Source organism: Macaca nemestrina, chromosome 17, assembly GCF_043159975.1.
Source record: "Macaca nemestrina isolate mMacNem1 chromosome 17, mMacNem.hap1, whole genome shotgun sequence".
Lineage (NCBI taxonomy): Eukaryota > Metazoa > Chordata > Mammalia > Primates > Cercopithecidae > Macaca > Macaca nemestrina.
This window is the reverse complement of record NC_092141.1, coordinates 44,674,449-44,696,756: the sequence shown is the minus strand read 5'-3', so window position 1 is coordinate 44,696,756 and position 22,308 is coordinate 44,674,449. Positions and strand designations below refer to the sequence as shown.

At 43.4% G+C, this 22,308-nt stretch overlaps 1 protein-coding gene across 1 annotated transcript; it reads right to left on the bottom strand.

The window, feature by feature from the left end:
* Nucleotides 1–761: 761 nt before the first annotated feature.
* Nucleotides 762–1,149, bottom strand: LOC139359364 (protein kish-A). Its single transcript, XM_071081960.1, has one exon. The coding sequence runs from the start codon at nt 1,101–1,103 to the stop codon at nt 885–887; it is 219 nt and encodes a 72-aa protein (XP_070938061.1). The 5' UTR covers nt 1,104–1,149; the 3' UTR covers nt 762–884.
* Nucleotides 1,150–22,308: the final 21,159 nt, after the last annotated feature.

Here is a 22,308-nt window from a genome sequence, read left to right as displayed (position 1 = left end):
AAAGTAATTGCAATTTTTGACAGTACTTTTTTTTTTTTTTAGGGCAATTAAAATGTTTCATTTTTGAAGCCGTGACACTAAAAATAATGAAAAGCACATATAAGATAATTATTTTATAACTGTTCTTTTCATTCTAAGAATGTTGTGTTTTTCAGAGAAAGACAGCTTTCTGGTAAAAATTCATGCACAAAACACTTATGTATACTTGACAAGAGGTTTCAGAGCCTACTATGCCATGTCTAGTCTAAATCTACTAATGTTAAATATCAACATTTTTCCAATACTATTTTTAAGTTACTTCTCATTTACTTTGCTCCTTAAGAACTTATAAGCTTGTTTTAAATATTTTAAATACTTGTCATAAACTAGAGTTTGCTAAGAGTAGAGGTACTCTGGTTAATGATCAAAATGGTGTGCCCAGAGGAAAAGCAAGCGCTATTAAACATGACTGCAATCCTTATCAACACAAATTGAGCCATTTTAATAAAAAAGCTAGTCCAAAAAAGGGTCTCGTTCTATAAAGATTAAATCATTCCCAAATCACAGTGAAAGGAACTTGAGTAATTAACCAATTTTGCTTTCTACTATGTGCCTTGGAGATACCTCACTAAAATTTGGTATCTGATACAACAGAATAACATTTGCAGAATGTAATATTGTAGTGACAATACTGAGGTTGATTGTTACAGACTATTAAATGGTTACATCTTAATTATTATACAGAACATTGGTCCAATAACATAAAAATAGAGAACAGCATCTGGAAATTTATCTCATTCAATGTTCAGAGATAAAAGGGTTAACCATCCTTTCCATTATTTTCTGCAGTAAGTCCTTGTTCACAATGAAATCTGACGGCAATTAAATTCTGGCATTTTCCCCAGCTACTGTATGAAGAGGATGCTGAAGGCCATTACTATACAGCATACTGCTACATAAGGACTCTTCCGTTCACCAATTCTGGCACATTTCCAAAATATACCCAACAATCCCGTTTTATTTCTGTCCAGGAGGCTGGGTGCCAAGGATCGAATATAAGCACAAGTACATATAAGCAGCAAGATTACAGTCAATAGACTCTGAAAGTTGAAAATGGCAGACATAGCGAGGCCGGCGATACCGCAGCCACATCACCTTTCCGGGCCCCAGGCGGAACTGACAGTACTTTTAATGGCAAAAACCACAATTACTCTTGCACCATCCTAATACAAAGCCTGCCTTCCACAGCCTCTGCTGGTTCACCCTGCTCTGAAGTGGAATCCCTGTGGGTCACTACATGGCATTCAGTATCCTCCTCCCTCAGGCTGTGAGTATAGGTGACACTAATTCTATGTGCTATTCATCTCATCTGTTCAGTGTCAGGTGTCATGTGATCAGCCATCTCATACTATTTAGAGTGGGGGACCCGTCCTTCACTGATGGAGTGGACAGGTGATCAGAGAACCATCCCACCAAGAGAAAGATCCTCTTGAAGCCCTCCATCTCTGCATACCAGGTTCTCACTAGGTCTTAATGATGCCAGACCTGAGTCCTTATGCCAGTCTTTTCTTCTTCTCTTATTACCTTTGCATCCTTCTCCCACTCACACACCTACATACACTGGGCCCCTGACTTCCCTCTTCCTAACTTGTCTTTCTGCTATTAACTGGCAGTTGCTGCCTAAACTTGCCAATCACCCTGAGAATTGTGAGAGGATAGCCAGGCAGCCTGTAGCTCTGTGCTGGGGGTGGGGAGGGCGGAAAGGAAGAGGACGCCAACCTCCCAATATCAAGTTGCTGAGTGAAGTTTCCTTTGATGACAATGCAGGAGGGCTAAAGTGGACTAAAATTTGTTTTCTCTCTCTCAGGCTGTGAGACGGAGCATAGAACCTGTGTCAGGTCACAGGAGAATGATCCCACAACACTTTGGGCCATGTTCCAACCCCACCTGGCCCAATTCCCATTGTGTAAAATCCACCTGCAACCTATTCCAGGTGGGTGGAGGATCTTCCCTCCAGGTTAATTCAGCTTCCTGGGATATAGAGGCTATGAGATTAAATAGGAGCCCCTAGTGAATGGGGACTGAATTGTACTCACCTTTTCCTCGGGCAGGCAGTTGGGGCTGCAGACACAACCCTCACACAGCAATGTACTGGGAAAGAGATCTTCTGAAGACACAGATTCAAGACAAATACGTAATTCTCTCTGATCATGAAGGGGGATGTTAGAACCCCAGAACAGAGATAACATGTTTTGCAGGGACACAAATACTATGGGGCCGGGTGTGGAGGCATAATAATTCAGACATTCTTTTTCCCCTGCGACAGGGCTCCATTCAGGCTATAAGATATGGGGCTACCATATGTTCCCTGGTGGAGGTGGATGTGGTTAGGATGTGACCCAAGAATGAGGTTGGGAAATGTCTAGCTCCCAAGAATTTAAAAAAAAAAAACCTAGAAGATTCCAGGTTTTTTATCTAGGCAGGGCCCTCAATGATAGAGTCTTACAGAAAAGTTCCACAGTGTAACCATGGTGAGGAGGCATCCCTATATCAAAACTGGAGGTGCAGTGTGCCTAAACATGAGCAGGGCAGAGGCAGCTCTCTGATTTTCCATGAGCACCAAGTATCACGGGAGGGCCATCTTAATGATCTGATTCCCTCAAGAGGAAGACCGAAGTTAACTGAAAAATAGTTGATGGACTTGCAAAAGGTAGCCATGACCAGGACAAAAGAGCACTTCTTGCTTATGATTTCACCAGAGCATGACTGAAGCCTGGAAAATTGCCAGCAGTCTAAAAAGTGGTTGTTCTGTTGACTTAGCAACTATTCGTGACTATAAAAGGAAATAGCACTACTGCTGTACAATGTAGACAATGTGGAAAAACAGTATGAATGGAACTCAGATTATTCCTGGGGTCTCTCCTTGCTTTACTGTGTCACTGTGTATAAACTGGCACAGTACAGAGTTACATATCTATAACTCTGTACAGGTTGGGTCATCAAGGGCTCAGATCCCACCCAGAATAAAAATCTGAGTCACTCCACCAGAAAAAAATAGCACCAATCAACTGAGAGGGTAGTTAAAGGCAAAGGGAACATGGATTGGATAAGTGGAGGCAGGAATTTGTTATAATAAACTACAGCCTCACAACCGGTTTCAGAAATAAAGACTCAATCTACCCACATTTCATTTTTATTTTGGGTATATGTTTCTGTAGTTAATCTTCTTTTCTCTTTCTTCTCCCATTTTCTCACTATTATAACCAGGTGGGTTAGCGGTGGTTGACTTTTAGTGTATTTCATGGGGTATACAATACCAGCACAGGATCACAGAAGAACAAGAGATGAAGTGGGCACTATCAGGAGATCCTGAACTTGGAGCTGAATGAAAACAGCAAGTGTTGGGCTGTCTCCCTCTGGGGACAAGATGAGTGGATTTTCAGTAGTACAGGGGCATATGCAGCAGTACCTGCATTATATTAGGTAGGGTTTGAATCCAAGGGAATGTACAAATATGCTGGTAGAGTTCGGGAATATTCCCAGCCGTGCTGATGCAGCCAAGAGTCCAGCAGTGGCGGCGAGTATGCAGGGTATTCATATAGCATTGGGACATGTCAGAGTCTTCTTGCTCTATGGACACAGCTATATTCTCTACTGCCAGATGCCTTTGTTTGCTGCCTATCAAACCTTCCTATCAATTTTCCAAACTACTCTTAATATTCCAATAAGTAGGGTCAGTTTTGGTTATTTGCATGAAAACCTTTAGCCTGGTTAGCTCCCAGAGCTGTGAACTCCTCCAGATGCTCAAAGGGTGCTAGTTCTCCCTGCCCCAGAATCAACTAATACTGGGAGTAACTGGAGAGCGTTCTCCTCTCACCATGGGACTTAGTATGGGTTGAGGAAGAGATAACATTGAGACAGGAGTAAATACACAGAGACTGTGAGCAACCTATTCATGCAGATCATTTCTGCCTTGGGGTCTGCTCAGGCCCAGTCACACTTTTAGCTTTTCCATTTGACAGGGTGTTTCTGGACATGCCCTACTTTATGGCTAAGTGAATCAGATAACACCCAGCTCACAAGGGTGGTAATGTCACACAGGAATGGTTGGGTATTCAGTCTTTTCAGAGTTTAGTAGCTAGTTCTATGAAAGAGAGTAGGTATTTCCACAGAGAACAGGAATTTGCTCCAAAACCCTAGGGGCTTTCACTATGATTCTCCTATCAGGGTTTTCCAGCTCTATACAGTGTTCCTGAGCAACTCCAGACATTTTGTGTATCAAAGACGTATTGGTTTATGAGGGCCAAAAGTCAGAGCTACACAAATTTCAGTCTGAGTCAACCAGAGAGACATTGATTTTTCTTGACATAACTCAAAGCTATTATTTTGTTAAGTTTTAGACCACAGGGATCCTTCATCTCCCATGGAGAACCTCCATGAGGTGGCAATTACCTGAATTTTTATAAAATTTATGTTTCATCCCAAGAAATTAATATGTCTTACTAAAACATCTAGGGTATCTGCCTCATCTGTCTCCAGGCCCTGTCAGCACAATGCCATAAATGTACTAGGTCAGATGGATATTCAATGGGACGGGGAAGTGGTTAACATCACTGTAATCTGGATTCTGTCATTGAGCCACGGAGGTAACTGACCATGAAACCACATAGCAAAAGTATACTGATAGCCCTGCAAGGTGAAAACTTAACTTTTTTCTTCTGATGTTTAGGCTTAGAATTGCAAATATCCAGATGTATAGCTGGCAACATTCCAGATGCCAGGAGATCCATTTATTGGCTCTAGTAAAGAGAACACACCTTAAAGGACAGCCGTCATTAAAATTACCAACCAATTAAAATCACTGTTTCAGTTTTTGAGAGGGTCCAATAATAACACCGTTTTATCAGTGCCTGAGTTTTGAACCAAATGAGAAACCAGACAAAGGACTCAGCAGAGGAGAGACAAAATACTACCTTTATCATTGATAAAAATCTAACTTGGAGGATACAGCTAATGCCTTCAGAAAATGTATATTACAAATATTAAGACTCAGAATTAAATAGACAATCTCATTCAGCAGAGTTAGACTAAGGTGGGATCCTGTTCCTTGAGAAAGAGAGAGGAACAGAGCCTGTTCCTTGAGAAAGAGAAGGGAATAATGTGTGCTCTTGTGGTCAGCCAACCGCCAAGTGGAAGGGGAAGGAAAGGGGCTTATGTAATTTACAATTATGTAAGTTATAGGAAGAGTACATAGGGAGGGAAGTTATCCAACTACAGGCATACCTTGGAAACATTGCAGGTTCAGTTCCAGACCACTGCAACAAAGCAAATATCACAATAAAATGAGTCACACGATTTTTGTTTGTTTGTTTCCCAGTGCATATAAAAGTTACATTGACACTATATTATAGTCTATTAAGTGTGCAATAGTATTATATCTAAAAAATACTTCAGTGCTGAAACTGCTAACAATTATACGAGCCTTCAGCAATTCTTTTTTTTTTTTTTTTGCTGGTGGAGGGTCTTGCCTCCATGTTGATGGTTGCTGATTGATCAGGGTGGTGGTTGCTAAAGGTTGGGGTGGCTGTGGTGATATCTTTTTTCTTTTTCTTTCTTTCTTTTTTTTTACATGAAGTCTCGCTCTGTCACCCAGGCTACAGGGCAGTGGTTCGATCTTGGTTCACTGCAACCTCCCCATCCCAGATTCAAGCAATACTCCTGCCTCAGCCTCCCGAGTAGCTGGGATTAGAGGCACGTGCCACCACGCCTGGCTAATTTTTGTATTTTTGGTAGAGACAGGGTTTCACCATGTTGGCCAGACTGGTCTTGAACTCCTGACCTCAAGTGATCGGCCCACTTTGGCCTCCCAAAGTGCTGAGATTCCAGGAGTGAGGCACCGGGCTCGGCCGGTGATTTCTTAAAGTGAGACAACAATGAAGTTTGCCACATTGATTGACCCTTCCTTTAACGAAAGATTTATCAAGTAGCATACACTGCTGCTTGATGGCAATTTGCCTACAGCAGAACTTCTTTCAAAACTGCAGTCAATCCTCTCACAGACTCTGCTGCTGCTTTATCAACTAAGCTTATGTAATATTCTCAATATTTTCTTGTCATTCCAATAATGTCTTAACATCTTTAACAGGAGTAGATTCCATCTCAAAAAAAAAAAAAAAAAAACTTTCTTTCGTCATCCGTAAGAAGCAACTTCTCATTCATTCAAGTTTTATGAGACTGCAACAATTCAGTCACATCTCCAGGCTCCACTTCTAATTCTAGTTCTCTTTCTATTTTTACCACATATGCAGTGACTTCCTCCGCTGAAGTCATCCACTAGGACTGGAATAAACTTCCAAACTCCTCTTAATTTTGATATTTTGACCTCATCCCATGAGTCACAAATGTTCTTAATGGCACCTAGAATGGTGAATCCTTTCTAGAAGGTTTTCAATTAACTTTGCCCAGACCCATCAGAGGAATCACTATCTATGGCAGCTGTAGCCTTACAAAGTGGATTTCTTAAATAATAAATCTAGGAAGTCAAAATCACTCCTTGATCCATGGACTACAGAATGGATGTTGTGTTAGCAGGCATGAAAAGAGCATTCATCTCCTTGTACATGTCTATCAGAGCTCTTGGGTGACCAGGTGCATTGTCAGTGAACAGTAATGTTTTGAAAGGAATCTGAGTAGTAGGTTTCAATAGTGGGCTTAAAGTATTCAGTGAATCATAGTGTCAACAGATGTGAAGTCGTTTAGGCTTTATTTTTCCATTTTTAGAGCATGGGCAGAGTAGATTTAGGATAACTCTTAAGGCCCCTAGGATTTGTGAAATGGTAAATGAGCATTGGCTTTAACTTAAAGTCACCAGCTGCATTAGCTCTTAGCAAGAGTCAGCCTATTCTTTGAAGTTTTGAGGCCAGGCATTGAGTTCCTTCTAGCAATAAAATATTCCTAGATTGAATCTTCTTCCAGTAGAAGGCTGTTTTGTCTCCATTGAAAATCTGTTCTTTAGTGTAGCCACCTTCATCAATGAGCTTAGCTAAATCTTCTGAATAACTTGCTGCAACTCCTCCATCAGCACTTTCACCTTGCACTTTTATCTTATGGAGATGACTTGTACATCTCTATCTTCTTTCCTTAAACCTAATAAGTCAATCTCTGCTATCTTCAAACTTATCTTCTGCAGCCTCCTTACTTCTGTCAGCCTTGACAGAGTTGAAGACAGTTAGGGCTTTGATTAGGTTTTGGCTTAAGGGAATGTTGTGGCTGGTTTGATCTTCTATCCAGGACACTCGAACTTTCTCCATATCAGCAGTTAAGGCTGCTTTGCTTTTGTATCATTCGTATGTTCACTGGAGTAGCACTTTTAATTTCCTTCAAGAATTTTTCCTTTGCATTCACAACTTGACTTTCAGGTGAAAGAGGCTTAGCTTTCAGCCTGTCTCAGCTTTCAGCATGCCTTCCTCACTAAGCTTATGCATTTCAAACTTTGATTTAAAGTAAGAGATGTGAGACTCTTCCTTCCAATTGAACACTTAGAGGTCACTGTAGGGTTATTCATTGGCATCATTTCAATATTTTTGTGTTTAAGGGAATAAAGAGGTCTGAGGAGAAGGAGAGAGGTGGGAAAACAGCTGGTGTGTGGAGCAGTCAGAACACACACACATTTATGGGTTAAGTACGCATGGCTTGTGATACCCCAAAACAATTACAATAATAGCATCAAAGATCACTAACCCCAGATCACCGTAACACATAATAGTAATGAAACATTTGAAATATTGGGAGAATTACCAGAGACACAGAGTAAACACATGCTGTTGGGAAAAAATGGTGCTGATGGACTTGCTCAATGAAAGGTTGCCACAAACCTTCAGTTTGTAAAAAAGTGCAGTATCTGTGAAGTGCAACAAAGTGAGGTAGCAATAAAATGAGGTGTGTCTGGGTTTATTCTCACAGCCATTGAACCTAGAGTCAACCGCAGGTGTTACCATTCCTCGTGGGGAAGGAGGTCAGCAGTTAGCAAGGCCAGTCTAATTCCATCTTCATGAGGTCACTCATAGCTTCTTTGGATATTCCCTGGAGCCCCGAACAGTGGCTATAAAGCTTGTGCGCAATCCTGGGGAGAAATCTTGGCAAGTTCGCTTTGGCATGGGAAGGGGCACTAAAGCCTGGAGCAGAAAAGCCTCGGGGTACCACAGACAGAGGCTGGGCTGTTCTGTGGTTTGCCCCATCCCCCATCAAAATTGCCAGGAAGGGCACCAGTAAGGATTTCACTTGTTTTTGCCTTTCCCCTAAATTACACTTGAGTAGTCACAGAAGCTGCTATCTCCAGGGGAGCATGAGCTCCTGGGGGCTTCCAAGACATCTGAAGATCATAACTGATGTCAAAGAAAGACATAAACTTCACAAAATAGTCTGGATGAATCAGATTTAATAAACCAAATAGAGCAAGACATAGGCCACTGCATTATAAGACGGAAGGCTTTTTGGTTGTGCTCTGTTCTTTCCTCACTTAGTTCCAGGAAGACTGTGGCTGTAAGGAGGACAGCAGCTGTGCCTGTCCTGCAGGGTGGGAATGATGTGATAACATCACGGTGGGCTGGAGAGACCAGCAATACCAGCGTGTGGATCTGCTGGCCAGTGAGGAGCCCTCATTGTCGGCAGGACCCCATTCTTCCTTCATGCTTCTGGGTTCTTCCCTCAGCTTCTTCAGTTCCACTCTCACTCTAAGTCCCCCATTTTCACAGTCTGGCCCTTGGGAGAATGTTCTCTCTGCTCTGAAGTCTGGAGAGTCATCTGCAGGAATGAAATCTGCGTTGTCATAACCCCCATCTTTCCATCTCATAAGAAGATATTATAAAATCTCTGTTCACAGCCAGCCATCTCCCCAACCCACACATACCTTGTGTTCATCCCGGAGCTGCTCCCACTTGGAGTCCCACATGGAGGGCACATCTCCCACCTAGAGGAGTGACCCTCTTCTCCACATCCAACTTCCATCAGACCCAACCCAATCTGATGAGAAGGATAGAAAATGCAGGGTGATCACTCCTGTAGGTCAAAGGAAGTGGGTCTGATGAATGCAGTGGGCATGCCATCTGCCTCTGTGCCAGACCATTCCCAGGCCTACAGGTGGGCCCAGTCACTTCTTTGCTCCCCTTGATCCTGAAAGGAGGACTGTGAGCACAGGCCACCTCATCCTCACAGTGAAAAAAGCCACCAAAATGAAGACTGTGCCTTCTTCCAGTTAGCCTTTGCTGTGCTGCACACACATGGGACAATTTGTACCCTCAATGTCACCAGAAAGGAAGGCGGAGCAGAGACAGTAGGGCAGGAAGTATATACAAATACAAGGTCTCCAGGGAATGCCCCCAGGTGAGCATTCCTGTTCTATCTCACAGCTGGTTTCTCTCTAATTACAGTAGTGGTTTCTTGGAGATGTAATCGCCAAACATGAGACATTTAAGAACACCTTTTAGCACTTTGCTAATCCCAACAAGACATGGATTTTCCTGGTACCTTTAGGAAAAGTGGCCAAAGAAATGAATTGTCTCTGTGTCATTTAGAACTTCAGAGTGAACGCGTAAGCTATGAAGCCAGGTGTAGTGTCCCGGAACTCATCTGGGGCCGCCTGGAGGTTCAGTGACAAGAGGATTTGAAGAGCTTCTGGGAGAGATGGTGAATGTGTACTTGGGAGCAGCTGACCAGCGCCTCAGCTGAGATCTCTATGCAGGTATGAAATTCGGGCTGCCCCTTAACTGCAGAGGCAGTAACAGGTGGGTAGTGAAGTCACTCCCTGAGAAGATGGATGTTCAAAGGTTGCAATCTGGCTGAGGACCTAGAAGGTTGAGAGACAGGGTCCACTCTGATGCCTGGTGGTCTCTGACCTCTGCTCTGTACTCAGAGGTTCCTGGAGAACACACTGCTTGGGTGAGTTAAAGAGTGAACAAAATAACAAGAGAAGAACACTAAATGATCCATACAAGCCTGAGTAGGATGCCTGCTCTCTCTCCTACCCAAATTACAGAATCTCAGTGAAAGAGATGTGGAGGTAAAACCCCAATGACAGTCAAAGAAGGAGGTGAGGCCAGACACAGTGGCTCATGCCTGTAATACCAGCACTTTGGGAGGCCATGGCAGGTGGATCATGAGGTCAGGAGTTCGAGACCAACCTGGCCAACATAGTGAAACCTTGTCTCTACTAAAAATACAAAAATTAACTGGGCGTAGTGGCACACACCTGTAGTCCCAGCCACTTGGGAAGCTGAGGCAGGAGAATCTCTTGAACCTGAGAGGCAGAGGTTGTGGTGAGCCAAGATCATGCCATTGGACTCCAGCCTAGGCAACAGAGCAAAACTCTGTCTCAGAAAAAAAAAAGAAGAAGGAAGAGGAGGAGGTGAATACAGAGCCTGCTTTGTCATTGGTGGTTGGAACTGGGACAAGCACTCATGACCACCTATGGGGGACCTGGACAAGACAAGATACCCTAGCAACACAGAAATACTAGGGAAACAAAAAGAAGGGCTCAGACTGAGCACCCCTGGTAGTTAGCTCACATTGGCATCTCAGAATCTTTGGAGGTGCTAAAGTTGCAAGTATCCAGGAAGGATGACTCAGTCTGAAGAAGGGACCAGGGCACCTGGAGGAGATGGAGCAGTGATAGCTGCAGAAGGCAGACAAATCCCTAGGCAGACAGGGTTGGGTCCCCAGTGAAACCCCATCTTCAAACCAAAGACAGTTTAAAGCCTGAAAGCCAAGCTACAAGTCTTCATAAATCCATGGACCAAACTGGGAACCTCTCTTCCCGTTTGGTACACTTTTCTCTAATTGATCCCCACCCTTCACCTATTTTACATATACCTACACTTCCCTAATTGATTTTTTACACTGCAGTGCCCACCTTTGAGTGGTGCCTTTGTTTCAGCCTTTATTGCATACTCACAAACCAATCAGCACACACTACCCCATTCTGAGCCCATAAAAGCCTTGGACTCAGCCACACTGTGGAACTGCCCACCTTCAGTCAGGAAGAGACCATCCAACTTTGGAGTGGGGGCTGCCCTCTTAGGTCCTGTCTTTGCTGAGAGCTGTCACTCAATAAAACTCTCCTCATCCTTTGGTTGTCAGCATAACCTCATTCTTCTTGGATGTGGGACAAGAACTTGGGACCTGAAAACAAAGGCTACAACACTGTGGTTCTCTGCTGTCTGCTGGTGGAGGGCAGCCACCCCATGTGACAGGAAGCAGTGGTGGAGCCAGGTCAGCCCTGGAGCCAGGGACTGGAGTGGGACAATGGGACTAAAAGAGCTGTTAGCATGCTATAACACCCCCTCAGGGGCTTTGTGGTTGCTGGCATCCCTCTTCATGCACTGCTGCATTCCTCTTAGCCAGACGTTGGTGCCCAAGGTGGAAGCAGGTCGTGCCATGCCCAATCCACCTGCAGGCTGAGTGTGGATCCTGCGGTGAGCACAGGATCCAAGCAGGAGCACAAGCCAAGCACAGCCCGCTGGGCCAAGTGGGTGAGGTAGCTCCTGTGGCGAGCCCAGGGCCAAGTGAGGCCCAGGCAGGGGTATCACTAGCCATGGAGGTCTCCAGCTGGCAATGCAGCTCTGAGAAAAATCCTGTGTCAGCAGCACAGTACAGGACAGAGGGCAATGTCCCCAGGCAGCACAGAGGACAGCAAAGGGCAAGCCTAAATCCAATCGCAAAGTGGCTGCCTGGATTCTAGGCTGATGAGTAGCCTGGTCTTGGTGAGGGAGTGGGACCAGGCAGGACAGCCCCAAAGAGCCTGCAGGAGGACCCTCTGGAGCACTGTCAGCAAGGGGAGGGCTCCAACACCCCTCTCTAAAAGTGACCTAAATATGACCATGTTAACTTGGGTAACATATCTTTAAAAGTTAATTTTTATACAAGAAACACATGAATGAACTCATGTGATGAACAATTCAAACAATATAGACATGCAGAATGACCTCCTGGGAGATCATCAATATTATCAATATTAGTAGTTTGCTGTGTGTTTTTCTAAGACTTTTTCCTATGCATTTACATACACACGTGTGTATATACAGATATTTACTATTTTTGCATAAATGAGGTTATATGTATTATTTTGCTTTATTTACTTAATGTTTTATCTTGGAGAACTTTCCAGGTAGTGTCTTTTTTTTTCCTTTTTAAAAAAGGAAGTGCCAGCTGGGTGTGGTGACTCATACCTATCATCCCAGCATTTTGGGAAGCTGAGGCAGGAGGACCGCCTGAGCCCTGGAGTTCAAGACCAGCCATGGGCAACATAGTGAGACCCGGTCTCTAAAACAATTTAAAAATTAGCTGGGCATGGTGGCATATCTGTCCCAGTTACTTGAAAGGCTGAAGTGGGAGGATCATTTGAGCCTGGGAGGTCGAGGCTATGGTGAGCCATGATCATGCCACTGCACTCCAGTCTGAGTAACAACTGAGCAAGATCCCATCTCAAAAAAAACCCTGTTATCTAAAATTCCATCATATGAATGGCTCATATTTTATTTATCCAAGCTCTAATTCTTGAACATTTAGGTGACTTCCGGTCTTTTTCTATCACAAACAATACTACACTGATGATTTTGTACATGTTTCTTTGCCTATATACATCAGTATTTCCCCAAAATGCCTATAAGTGGAAATACAAAGGATGTACATACTGTACAGTGGGAAGATATTGCCAAGTTGCTCTCCAGACTGTATCAACTTGCACTTCCACCCACAGTGAAGGAGACACCGGTTTCTCACACATTAGCCCAATACATTTGTTACCTCACTTTCCCAAGTTATATTTGTAGTGGAATATTTCTTGCTGTGTATTCTTTTAGCTACTTCCCTGTTCCACTGGAAAAGGGAGTAGGCTTGAGACCTACCCCAGTTGAGAATATCGAGCAAAGAACTCTCACAACAATTCGATAAATAAATTAACTAGCAGAAACTGTGTAAGGCAAAAGCACCTGGTGTTTGCTTCTCCAGCATTTGCAGTTTCCAGTACACAGCACAGGGTATTCACCACCTGTAGTAGTTTTGCTGACGCGCGCATTTCAATCCCTCAGCTGCAGGATTGCTGAGGAGGGAATGATAAGGACAACAGTTGACCTTTGTTAAGCATGTGCTTGTAGGTCAGGTCCCCAGCTTGCCCTTTATACCCATTATCTCCCTGAAGCCCTGCCAGCCTGTGGGGTCCTTTCCATTGCAATCCCCATGTCACATATGAGGAAAGTGAAGGTCAAAGGAAGTCCACAGCTTGCAAATGCTTCAAGCCCACCTCAGACCCACTGATGTGGAATCTCCAAGGATGGGGTTCGGGTAAAGCTCCCAGTTGCTGTTTATACATATGGGAATGAGCAGACACTCTATCGACTTCATAAAAGCTCTATTTCTTTGTGAAAAACAAAACAATGTTCCTATTAAAAGATTTCTAGAGCTCTGGTGACAGTCACAAATTTGGGCATTTGGCAAGGTCTCGTAACATTATCATTTGAACGGGCTAGGTATCCACAGCAGCCATCACACATGTATAAAAATTAACAGAAGACTGAGCGGACGTTGGGAATCCCTGGTTGTCCTCAGTCCACACACCTCATCCTTCATATCTGGAGCCATCAAAGTTTTATTCCTTTTTCTCAGGCTGGCTTGTGAGACCTTAGGCATGAAATGGCTTCTGTGTTTAGACTCCTGAATATGCTGGAATTCTATTTTTCCTGGAATTTTATGTTGCAGAGAATCACTTCCTATTCCTGTCAAATCCTTCCAATGCCTAACCGCGCACCAGCCCCAGACCTTGATCAGATTACATCTTTGTCTTGTTTCATGAGAAACTGAGGATGAGCACCAAGATGTAGTGTCACCCAGCATGAGACTTAGATAGGTCAGAGACAGTGACATTTAAAAAGTCAGATGGCAAAGATCTGTCCAAGGAAGTCTCCTCAACACAGGTGGGGCTGTTTGCATTTCTGTGTTACTTAAAGCATGTGCCAGGTAATATTTTGAGGCTTCTACAAGGTACCTTCTCTCTCTCTCCTACTTTCTTTTTTTATATATATAGTTTAACTAACAGCGTATTTTACTTCTCAGTAACTCCATGCACACTAATTAAACATGAGATGAATAGAAACATTATTAATTGGAAAGCAAGACAGAATTCATATCATCCCCACGACTGGGACACAAAAGGAGGCTGGAAAAGGATTTAGAGAAAACTTTATAGAGCTGCATTCACACTCTCTGTGATGGTTAATACTGAGTGTCAACTTGATTGGATTGAAGGATACAAAGTATTGATCCTGGGTGTGTCTGGGAGGATGTTGCCAAAGGAGATTAACATTTGAGTCAGTAGGTTGGGAAAGGCAGACCCACCCTTAATCTGGGTGGGTGCAATCTAATCAACTGCCAGCATGGCTAGAATATAAGCAGGCAGAAAATGTAAAAAAAGAGACTGGCCTAGCCTCCCAGCCTACATCTTTCTCCCATGCTGGATGCTTCCTGCCCTCGAACATCGGACTCCAAGTTCTTCAGTTTCAGAACTCAGACTGGCTCTTCTTGCTCCTCAATCTGCAGATGGCCTATTGTGGGACCTTGTGATCATGTGAGTTAATATTTAATAAACTCCCCTTTATATATATAGCTATTCCATTAGTTCTGTCTCTCTAGAGAACCCTGAGTAATACACTCTTCTTTAGTTGCCTTTTCTGAGTGGAAACATTATATCTTAGTGACTGGGTAAAAAGACATCACACACGGAGAACACTGAAATTGGAGATGGCCACATGCGTGCAAACAGGGCCTGCCCTCAGTGGTCTCAGGGCACAGGGAGGTGGCACAGCCTGCGGTGAGTCCCGGTGCCGCGGCTCACCAGCTGGATGCTCCATAACTTCTCTGGGCTCCATTTCCTCTCTGAAGCCTGGAGAGGCCCCTGCATCTTGAACTGTGTGGATCCTTCCACTTTTCCTGTAGAGAGCCTCACTGGAAGAAAGTCATTACTGCAAACTTGCCAGTCATTTACAAGTGGTAAGAGCCTATTTACTGTAAATCTTAAGAACCAACTCAAGTCAAACCTAATGTCATTGTTGTCATTGGGAACTATGATTAAATAGTCATTTTCTTTTTTATTATTATTATTTTACTTTAAGTTCTGGGATGCATGTGCAGAATGTCCAGGTTTGTTACATAGGTATAAATGTGCCTTGGTGGTTTGCTGCATCTATCAACCCTTCCACTAGGTTTTAAGCCCTGCATGCATTAGGTATTTGTCTTAATGCTCTCTCTCATCTTGCCCCCCACCTCCTGACAGGCCCTGGTGTGTGATGTTCCCCTCTGTGTGTCCGTGTGTTCTCATTGTTCAACTCCCACGTATGAATGAGAACATGTGGTATTTGATTTTCTGTTCCTGTGTAGTTTGCTGAGGATGATGGCTTCCAGCTTCATCCATGTCCCTGCAAAGGACATGAACTCATTTTTTATGGCTGCATAGTATTTCATGGTGTTTATGTGCCACATTTTCTTTATTCAGTCTATCACTGATGGCCATTTGGGTTGGTTCCAAGTTTTTGCTATTGTAAATAGTGCTGCAATAAACATATGTGTGCATGTGTCTTTATAGTAGAATGATTTATAATCCTTTGGGCATATACCCAGTAATGGGATGGCAGGGTCAAATGATATTTCTGGTTTTAGATCCTTGAGGAATCACCACACTGTCTTCCACAATGGTTGAACTAATTTACAATCCCACCAACAGTATAAAAGCGTTCCTATTTCTCCACAACCTTGCCAGCATCTATTGTTTCTTGACTTTTTAATGATTGCCATTCTAACGGTGTGAAATGGTATCTCATCATGGTTTTGATTTGCATTTCTCTCATGATGAGTGATGATGAGCTTTTTTTCATATGTTTGTTGGTCACATAAATGTCTTCTTTTGAGAAGTGTCTGTTCATATCCTTCACCCACTTTTTGATGGGATTCTTTGTTGTTTTTTTTTTCTCTTGTAAATTTGTTTAAGTTCTTTGTAGATTCTGAATATTAGAACTTTGTCAGATAGATAGATTGCAAAAATGTTCTCCCATTCTGTAGGTTGCCTTTTCACTCTAATGATAGTTTATTTTGCTGTGCAGAAGCTCTTTAGTTTAATTAGATTCCATTTGTCAATTTTCGTGTTTGTTGCAATTGCTTTTGGTGTTTCAGTCATGAAGTCTTTGCCCATGTCTTAAATAGTCATTTTCAAAATTGACATCAACCTTCGATTTTTAAATCAGTTTTGTGAGTCATTTATCACAAGCTAAATGTGTAAACCATGGCAGAAACAATCATCATATTCCTTTTGCCTTTCTAAACATTCCCGATTTGTAACACTGTATAAATCCATCAACATAAATTAACTTTCTTTCTTTTACTCTATTAGAAAAGTAGGCACAGATCTCTCCACAACAAATCCATCTCACAATGCTGTGCCTCCCTCACTGTGCTCTGTGGCAGGCATGCCCATTTTTTGGCCCATTTTTGTCAAAAGCCTAACATACTCATGGCTTTTCTTGGCAATATGTACTTAAGAGAGCATATTTTGCTTTGCCCACACATAGGAAGCAAAGTATGTATAGACCAGAAATGTTTGAATTACAAATAAGTTAATAGTGCACTATTATACTAAATAACTTAAGAGTACACTAAAAATGACAAAGGTTATTATACAAGTAGCGTTTTTAAAAAATCTTGCACAAACAGCTTTGTATTTAGACTTGTTTAAAACTGTTGCTAATAACGTCTGTGTTAACAGTGCTCTGTAATTCACAATTGCTAACATGCAGAACCAACCTAAGTGCCCATCGACTAATGAGTGGATAAAGAAAATGTGGTATATATACACCATGGAATATTACTCAGCCATAAAAAAATAATGTTTTTTGCAGCAACCTGGATGTAGCTAAAGGCCATTATTTTAAATGAAGTAACACACAAGCAGAAAACCAAAAGCTGTATGTTCTCACTTATCAAGTGGGAGCTAAGCTATGAGTATGCAAAGGCAAACAGAGTGATATAATGCACTTTAGAGACTCAGAAGAGGAAGGGTGAGAGGGGGGAACGAGGGATAAAAAACTACATATTAGGTACAAGATACACTACTCAGGTGACAGGTGCACTAAAATCTCAGATTTTGCCACTCTATAACTCATCCATGTAACAAAAAACCACTGGTATCCCAAAAGCTATTGAAATAAAAATAAAAAAATAGTCGGTGCTCTAGGCCAGTGGTCCTGACCTTTTTGGCACTAGGGACTGGGTTCATGGAAGACAATTTGTCCACAGACTAAGGGGTGGAGGATTGTGTCAGGATGATTCAAGTGCATTAAATTTACTGTACACTTTATTTCTGTTATTGTTACATTGTAATATATAATGAAATAATTACACAACTCACCATAATGTAGAATCAGTGGGAGCCCTGAGCTTGTTTTCCTGCTACTAGGTGGTCCCATCTGTGGGTGATGGGAGACAGTCACAGATCATCAGGCATTAGATTCTCATAAGGAGCACACAACCTAGATCCCTCACATGCCCAGTTCACAATAGGGTTTGCGCTTGTATGAGAATCTAATGCTGTGGCTGACCCGACAGGAGGCGGAGCTCAGGCAGTAATGTCAGCGATGGGGAGAGGCTGTAAACACAGATGAAGCTTCTCGCTGGCCCGCCATTCACCTCCTGCTGTGTGGCTCTGTTCCTAACCGGTCACGGACCAGTACCAGTCTGTGGCCGGGGGCTGGGGACTGCTGCTCTAGGCCATTGGTTGTCAGAGTCGGGAGTGCACAGTGCATATGCCAGTCATTCAGTGGGTACCAGTGAAACAGGAATAACAGGCTGGAAACAGCGCTCTGCCCCATGTGTGGAGAAGAGGAGAACTCCAGAGGGAACCCAGAGTTCTCTACCTGCAACCGGCCTCTCCTTCACAGCAGAAGAGGGACTCTTCCTACAGGCTGCTTTTTTCCACACAAAATTATACTCCAGGATAAACAAGCACCACCTTACTTGAAAGAGAGCTTGGGTTCTAGTTTTGGTGTTGATCTTCTCACAAAATACCTATCGGCCAAAAGACTTTGACCAATTTTGACATCTTATTAGACATTTCAAAAGCACCCCCCACAAACAGTCTTAAAGACAGTTCCATTTTTTCTAATAAAGTACAGACTACAACTCCACTGTACATACATGTTACCTAGTACCATCCCTGGTTTTGCGTATTCAGTCCCTCATGAATATTTGCTAGTGATCTGTGTTCAGTCCTGATGTGAAATACGTGACTCTATTTAGATTCAGAGTGTGTGATTCCGTGTGAAAGGCTGACCATGAAAAGCTGGTCATGATTTTCGGTGTCTCTTTGCTGATCTCTGGCATTAACAACTGCAAGTGTTCATCGTCCTCTGTAAGGGCTGCCTGATCCTCTGCTTCCAATTCTGCCTCATTTCCATCCATGCTGTAGGCAGCATCTCCTCCCAGTGGTTGCAGCTTTCTCCCTTCCCCAGCAGCTTCCTCCTCCTGCCATTGGGGGAGGACAGGCTGGTCCTGCTCAGTGCCTCCAGTCTCCTGAGCTTCCTGGCTTACCAACAGGGCAGCCGGCACCTGTGGGGTGTGGCCCAGTGCGGCAGCTTCCCCAAAGCCTCTCCCACCACCGGTGTGTTTTCCATCACCTGCTCCTGGCCAGGCTGCCCCTCCAAGGCTCCTCCTCAGTGACCACTTGAATCTCATTGGTGTCCTCTTTCTCACTTTGTCCCTTCAAATCTAAAGCCACCTCAGAAATGGGGGCTGGTGTCTGGGACTCACTATTGCTGGGCCTGTTTCCCTTCCCCAGTGGCACCTCAGGTGGCATCCTGCCATCCAGGCTGAGGCTCTCTGAGGGCTTGGAGCTGCTGACTCTGGTCTTTTTTTCCACTCAGGTGTCTGGAAGCTACAGCTTCATTTCCCTTTTTGGTGACCTCTTCTGTGGGCTCCTCACATGGCTCCTTCGCCTCCTTCATTCGATCAACGCACTGGGTCAGACCCATCACTCTCTAAGTTGGTCCGGCCCTTCTGAAACTGGAGGCCATCCTGCTGCGGCTTGCTATGATTCCTACGTGGCCATTAGCTGGTCTTGCAAGATTCCTATGAGCCTCTCACCCAAGTGATGTTCTTCACTAAAACCCCCTTTTCATCGTAGGACAGCTTGTCAATGCTCTCCAGCTAAAACCTGTGGCTGGACTGGATTTTGCTGAACTGATCTCATTGCTTTTCCAGCCCTCCCTGGAGCTCATTCTTTTTCAGCTGCACAGAGCCCTTCTCCACGGCCACCCTGTGGACCCTGCCTTCCCGCTCCTGATACACACCTGGGGGTGGGGTGGGGTTCGCAATCTAGTAGTTGAAGCCCACGACAATGACACAGGCCACCAGGGAGGCCTGCACAAGCGATAACAACTTCATGCAGTGATGCCTATTTCCCAATGCCATCATCTCAAAATCAGGACTGAGAATCTCCCTGACATAGATTGAGAATTAGTCATTTCTGTAAAAGCAATAGCAAATATTCAGGACTTTCATATCACATTAGAAAGAACATAGCTCTTATTATTCTCCAGAGAGGGTTTCTTGATTTGATTCCTAACAAGGGAAGGTTCCCCCACCTCCCCGCCACCTTTGACGTTATTACTAATGACACCCAATAAAAGCCTTTCTCCAGCAAAGCCAGAAACCCATTCTGGAGGTGAATGTGAATTTAACACAAGCAACATCATTGCTCAGAGAACACCCTGGCAGCACAAGGGTCCCCTGTCCCTGGCTTTCTAACCTTCACTCCCACTCCCCTGTTGTGCTGGCAATCATCCTCATCCATGCTCACTGCCAGCAGGGGAGGGTGGGTAGAGTTTAAATAAACAACCCAGTTGAGTTCTTCAGTACCTTTTTTTTTTTTCTTTTTTTTACTCATAACAGACACAATCGTTCAAAAGTGCATTCCAGGATATGGACTTTTTGGGAGAAAAGGATCTGAGTGTGGGAGGGAGAAGGTGCTCCTAAGGTTAAACCCCCAAAGAAACTGGAGATAGGGATAATACCGTTAGTAATATATGCATTTTTTAAAATTAATGATAATTTGTAAGAGCCAGCTTCCCACATACTGAGAGAAAATCAGATAGGCATTCATGGGAGAATAAAGTGAAAGATGTGAGCCAGAAAGATGGACATATGAAAATGACCCCCATAAGGCGTCCATCTTGCCTGGGAAGAAGCAGGACTGCAGGTACAAGGGGGCAGGAGGGAGGTGTGCCCAGGAACACCACCAATTTTTCCTAGAAGCCCCTGGCCTGGTAGGCTCAGAGTAGCTTAGGGTGGGACACGGGACAGAGTCACAGCCATGACCCAGGAGGACATGGCAGGACAAGTGACCCGGCAGGGACCAGCAAGGTTGAAATGCACCTCATCAGTGGCTATCAGGGGTCAAGGTCCATCACAAGTGAGAATCCTGCATCCTCTGATAGCTCAATCACACTCCAGCCTTCCAGAATGCAGAGGGGTCCTGGGAAGGACTGGAGGAGAGAAGAGGAAGAAGAATGGGAGATGGAAGATTCTCAATTGGAAAAAAAAAAAACAAAAAACAGCAAGAAACTTTGTTTACCTTGTTGGTCAGATTAAATTTCTGCCACCAAAAGAAATTGAGATTGAAAAGCTAAGTTTAATTATGAAGAAAATAAAGTTACTTTTTTTGCGCAACAAAGTCATTGACTATGAATTTTATAAGCATCACATGAAACAGACAGTCTTATGAAACTTACCAAGGATATTTCCAGCAACCTCTTGTTTAGGGAACAGAGTAAAGGGGAGAGAAGGTAGTATTTTCAAATCTCAATAAAGTGTTTTATGTCAGAATTCAATTTGTCCCAGAGCACAACTGTCAAGAGCTTTACAAATCTAGGCCTGTAGGAGGAGAGGACTAAAGTACTTTCAGGATAAAGGCTAGAAACCTAAGGCCCTGATCATTTGGGCAGTCCCTATTATCGCATTTGCTGTTCCCTTCTCTGACACTTCTAAAAGGCTGGGGAATCTCCAGATGCATTCATAAAAGAGTAGTAGCAATTATTCATTGCTTCTAGGAAAGGGAACTGGATATGATACAATAAAGTTAGTCCCCATACAAATGGAGTCTTTCCCTGTTTAGTGCTGTGAAGCCAATATACAAAACCAAAAGCGAGTGTCAAGTAGTGCAGGCTTTATTCCATGGCCACTGTATTAATCAGGGTTCTCTTAGAGGGACAGAACCAATAGGATAGATGGATGATTGACAGATAGATAAAGAGATAGATAGGTAGGTAGGTAGATAGATAGATAGATAGATAGATAGATAGATAGATAGACAGATAGATAGATATAAAGGGAATTTATTAAGTATTAACTTACACGATCACAAGGTCCCACAATTGGCTGTCTGCAAGCTGAGGAGCAAGGAGGGCCAGTCCGAGTCCCCAAACTGAAGAACTTGGAGTCTGATGTTTGAAGGCCGGAAACATCCAGCATGGGAGAAAGATGTAGTCTGGGAGGCTAGGTCCATCTCTCGTTTTCACATTTTTCTGCCTACTTTATATTCACTGGAAGCTGATTAGATTGTACCCACCAGATTAAGGGTGGATCTGCCTTCCCCAGCCCACTGACTCAAATATTAGTTTATTTTGGCAACACCCACAGACACACCCGGGATCAATACTTTGTGTCCCTCAATCCAATCAATTTGACAGTATTAACCATCACAAGTCCACCCCTTGTCAACTTGAATCCATACACATCTCCTGAGATCATATATAATCTTCAAATAAAGACAGTAATGAGGTCATAATTACATGTAACATAATACAACTATCCTTCGTACAACTGGAAAGGCACCAATCTCCAACCCAAATACTATTACATAAAGTGAACAATACTTAAATGCTGATATGAAGCCAACAAATCTTACATCACATAATAAAGGAAATAAAATGAAGATATTTTCTTAGTACGAGTCTAGACATGCACAAACATGTTTTTAACAAAAGGAGGAGGAAATGCTCATGACACTTACAGTCCTCATTTCTGCAGCTGGTCATGTGGTCGTAGCTGGTATTGATGACTACCTTCTTCTACTCCCCATTCTGTATTCCCTTTGCTTTCAGCAAGCACTTCAGTAGGTCTTGTTTTTGTTTTTGTTTTTCCAGTGGAGTGACCCAAACCTTCATTCCTGAAGGGTCTGAGTCATTTGTTGTCCTGCCTGGATTGGGCTGTTGTAGTTCCCCATTGACGTTAATCACAGGA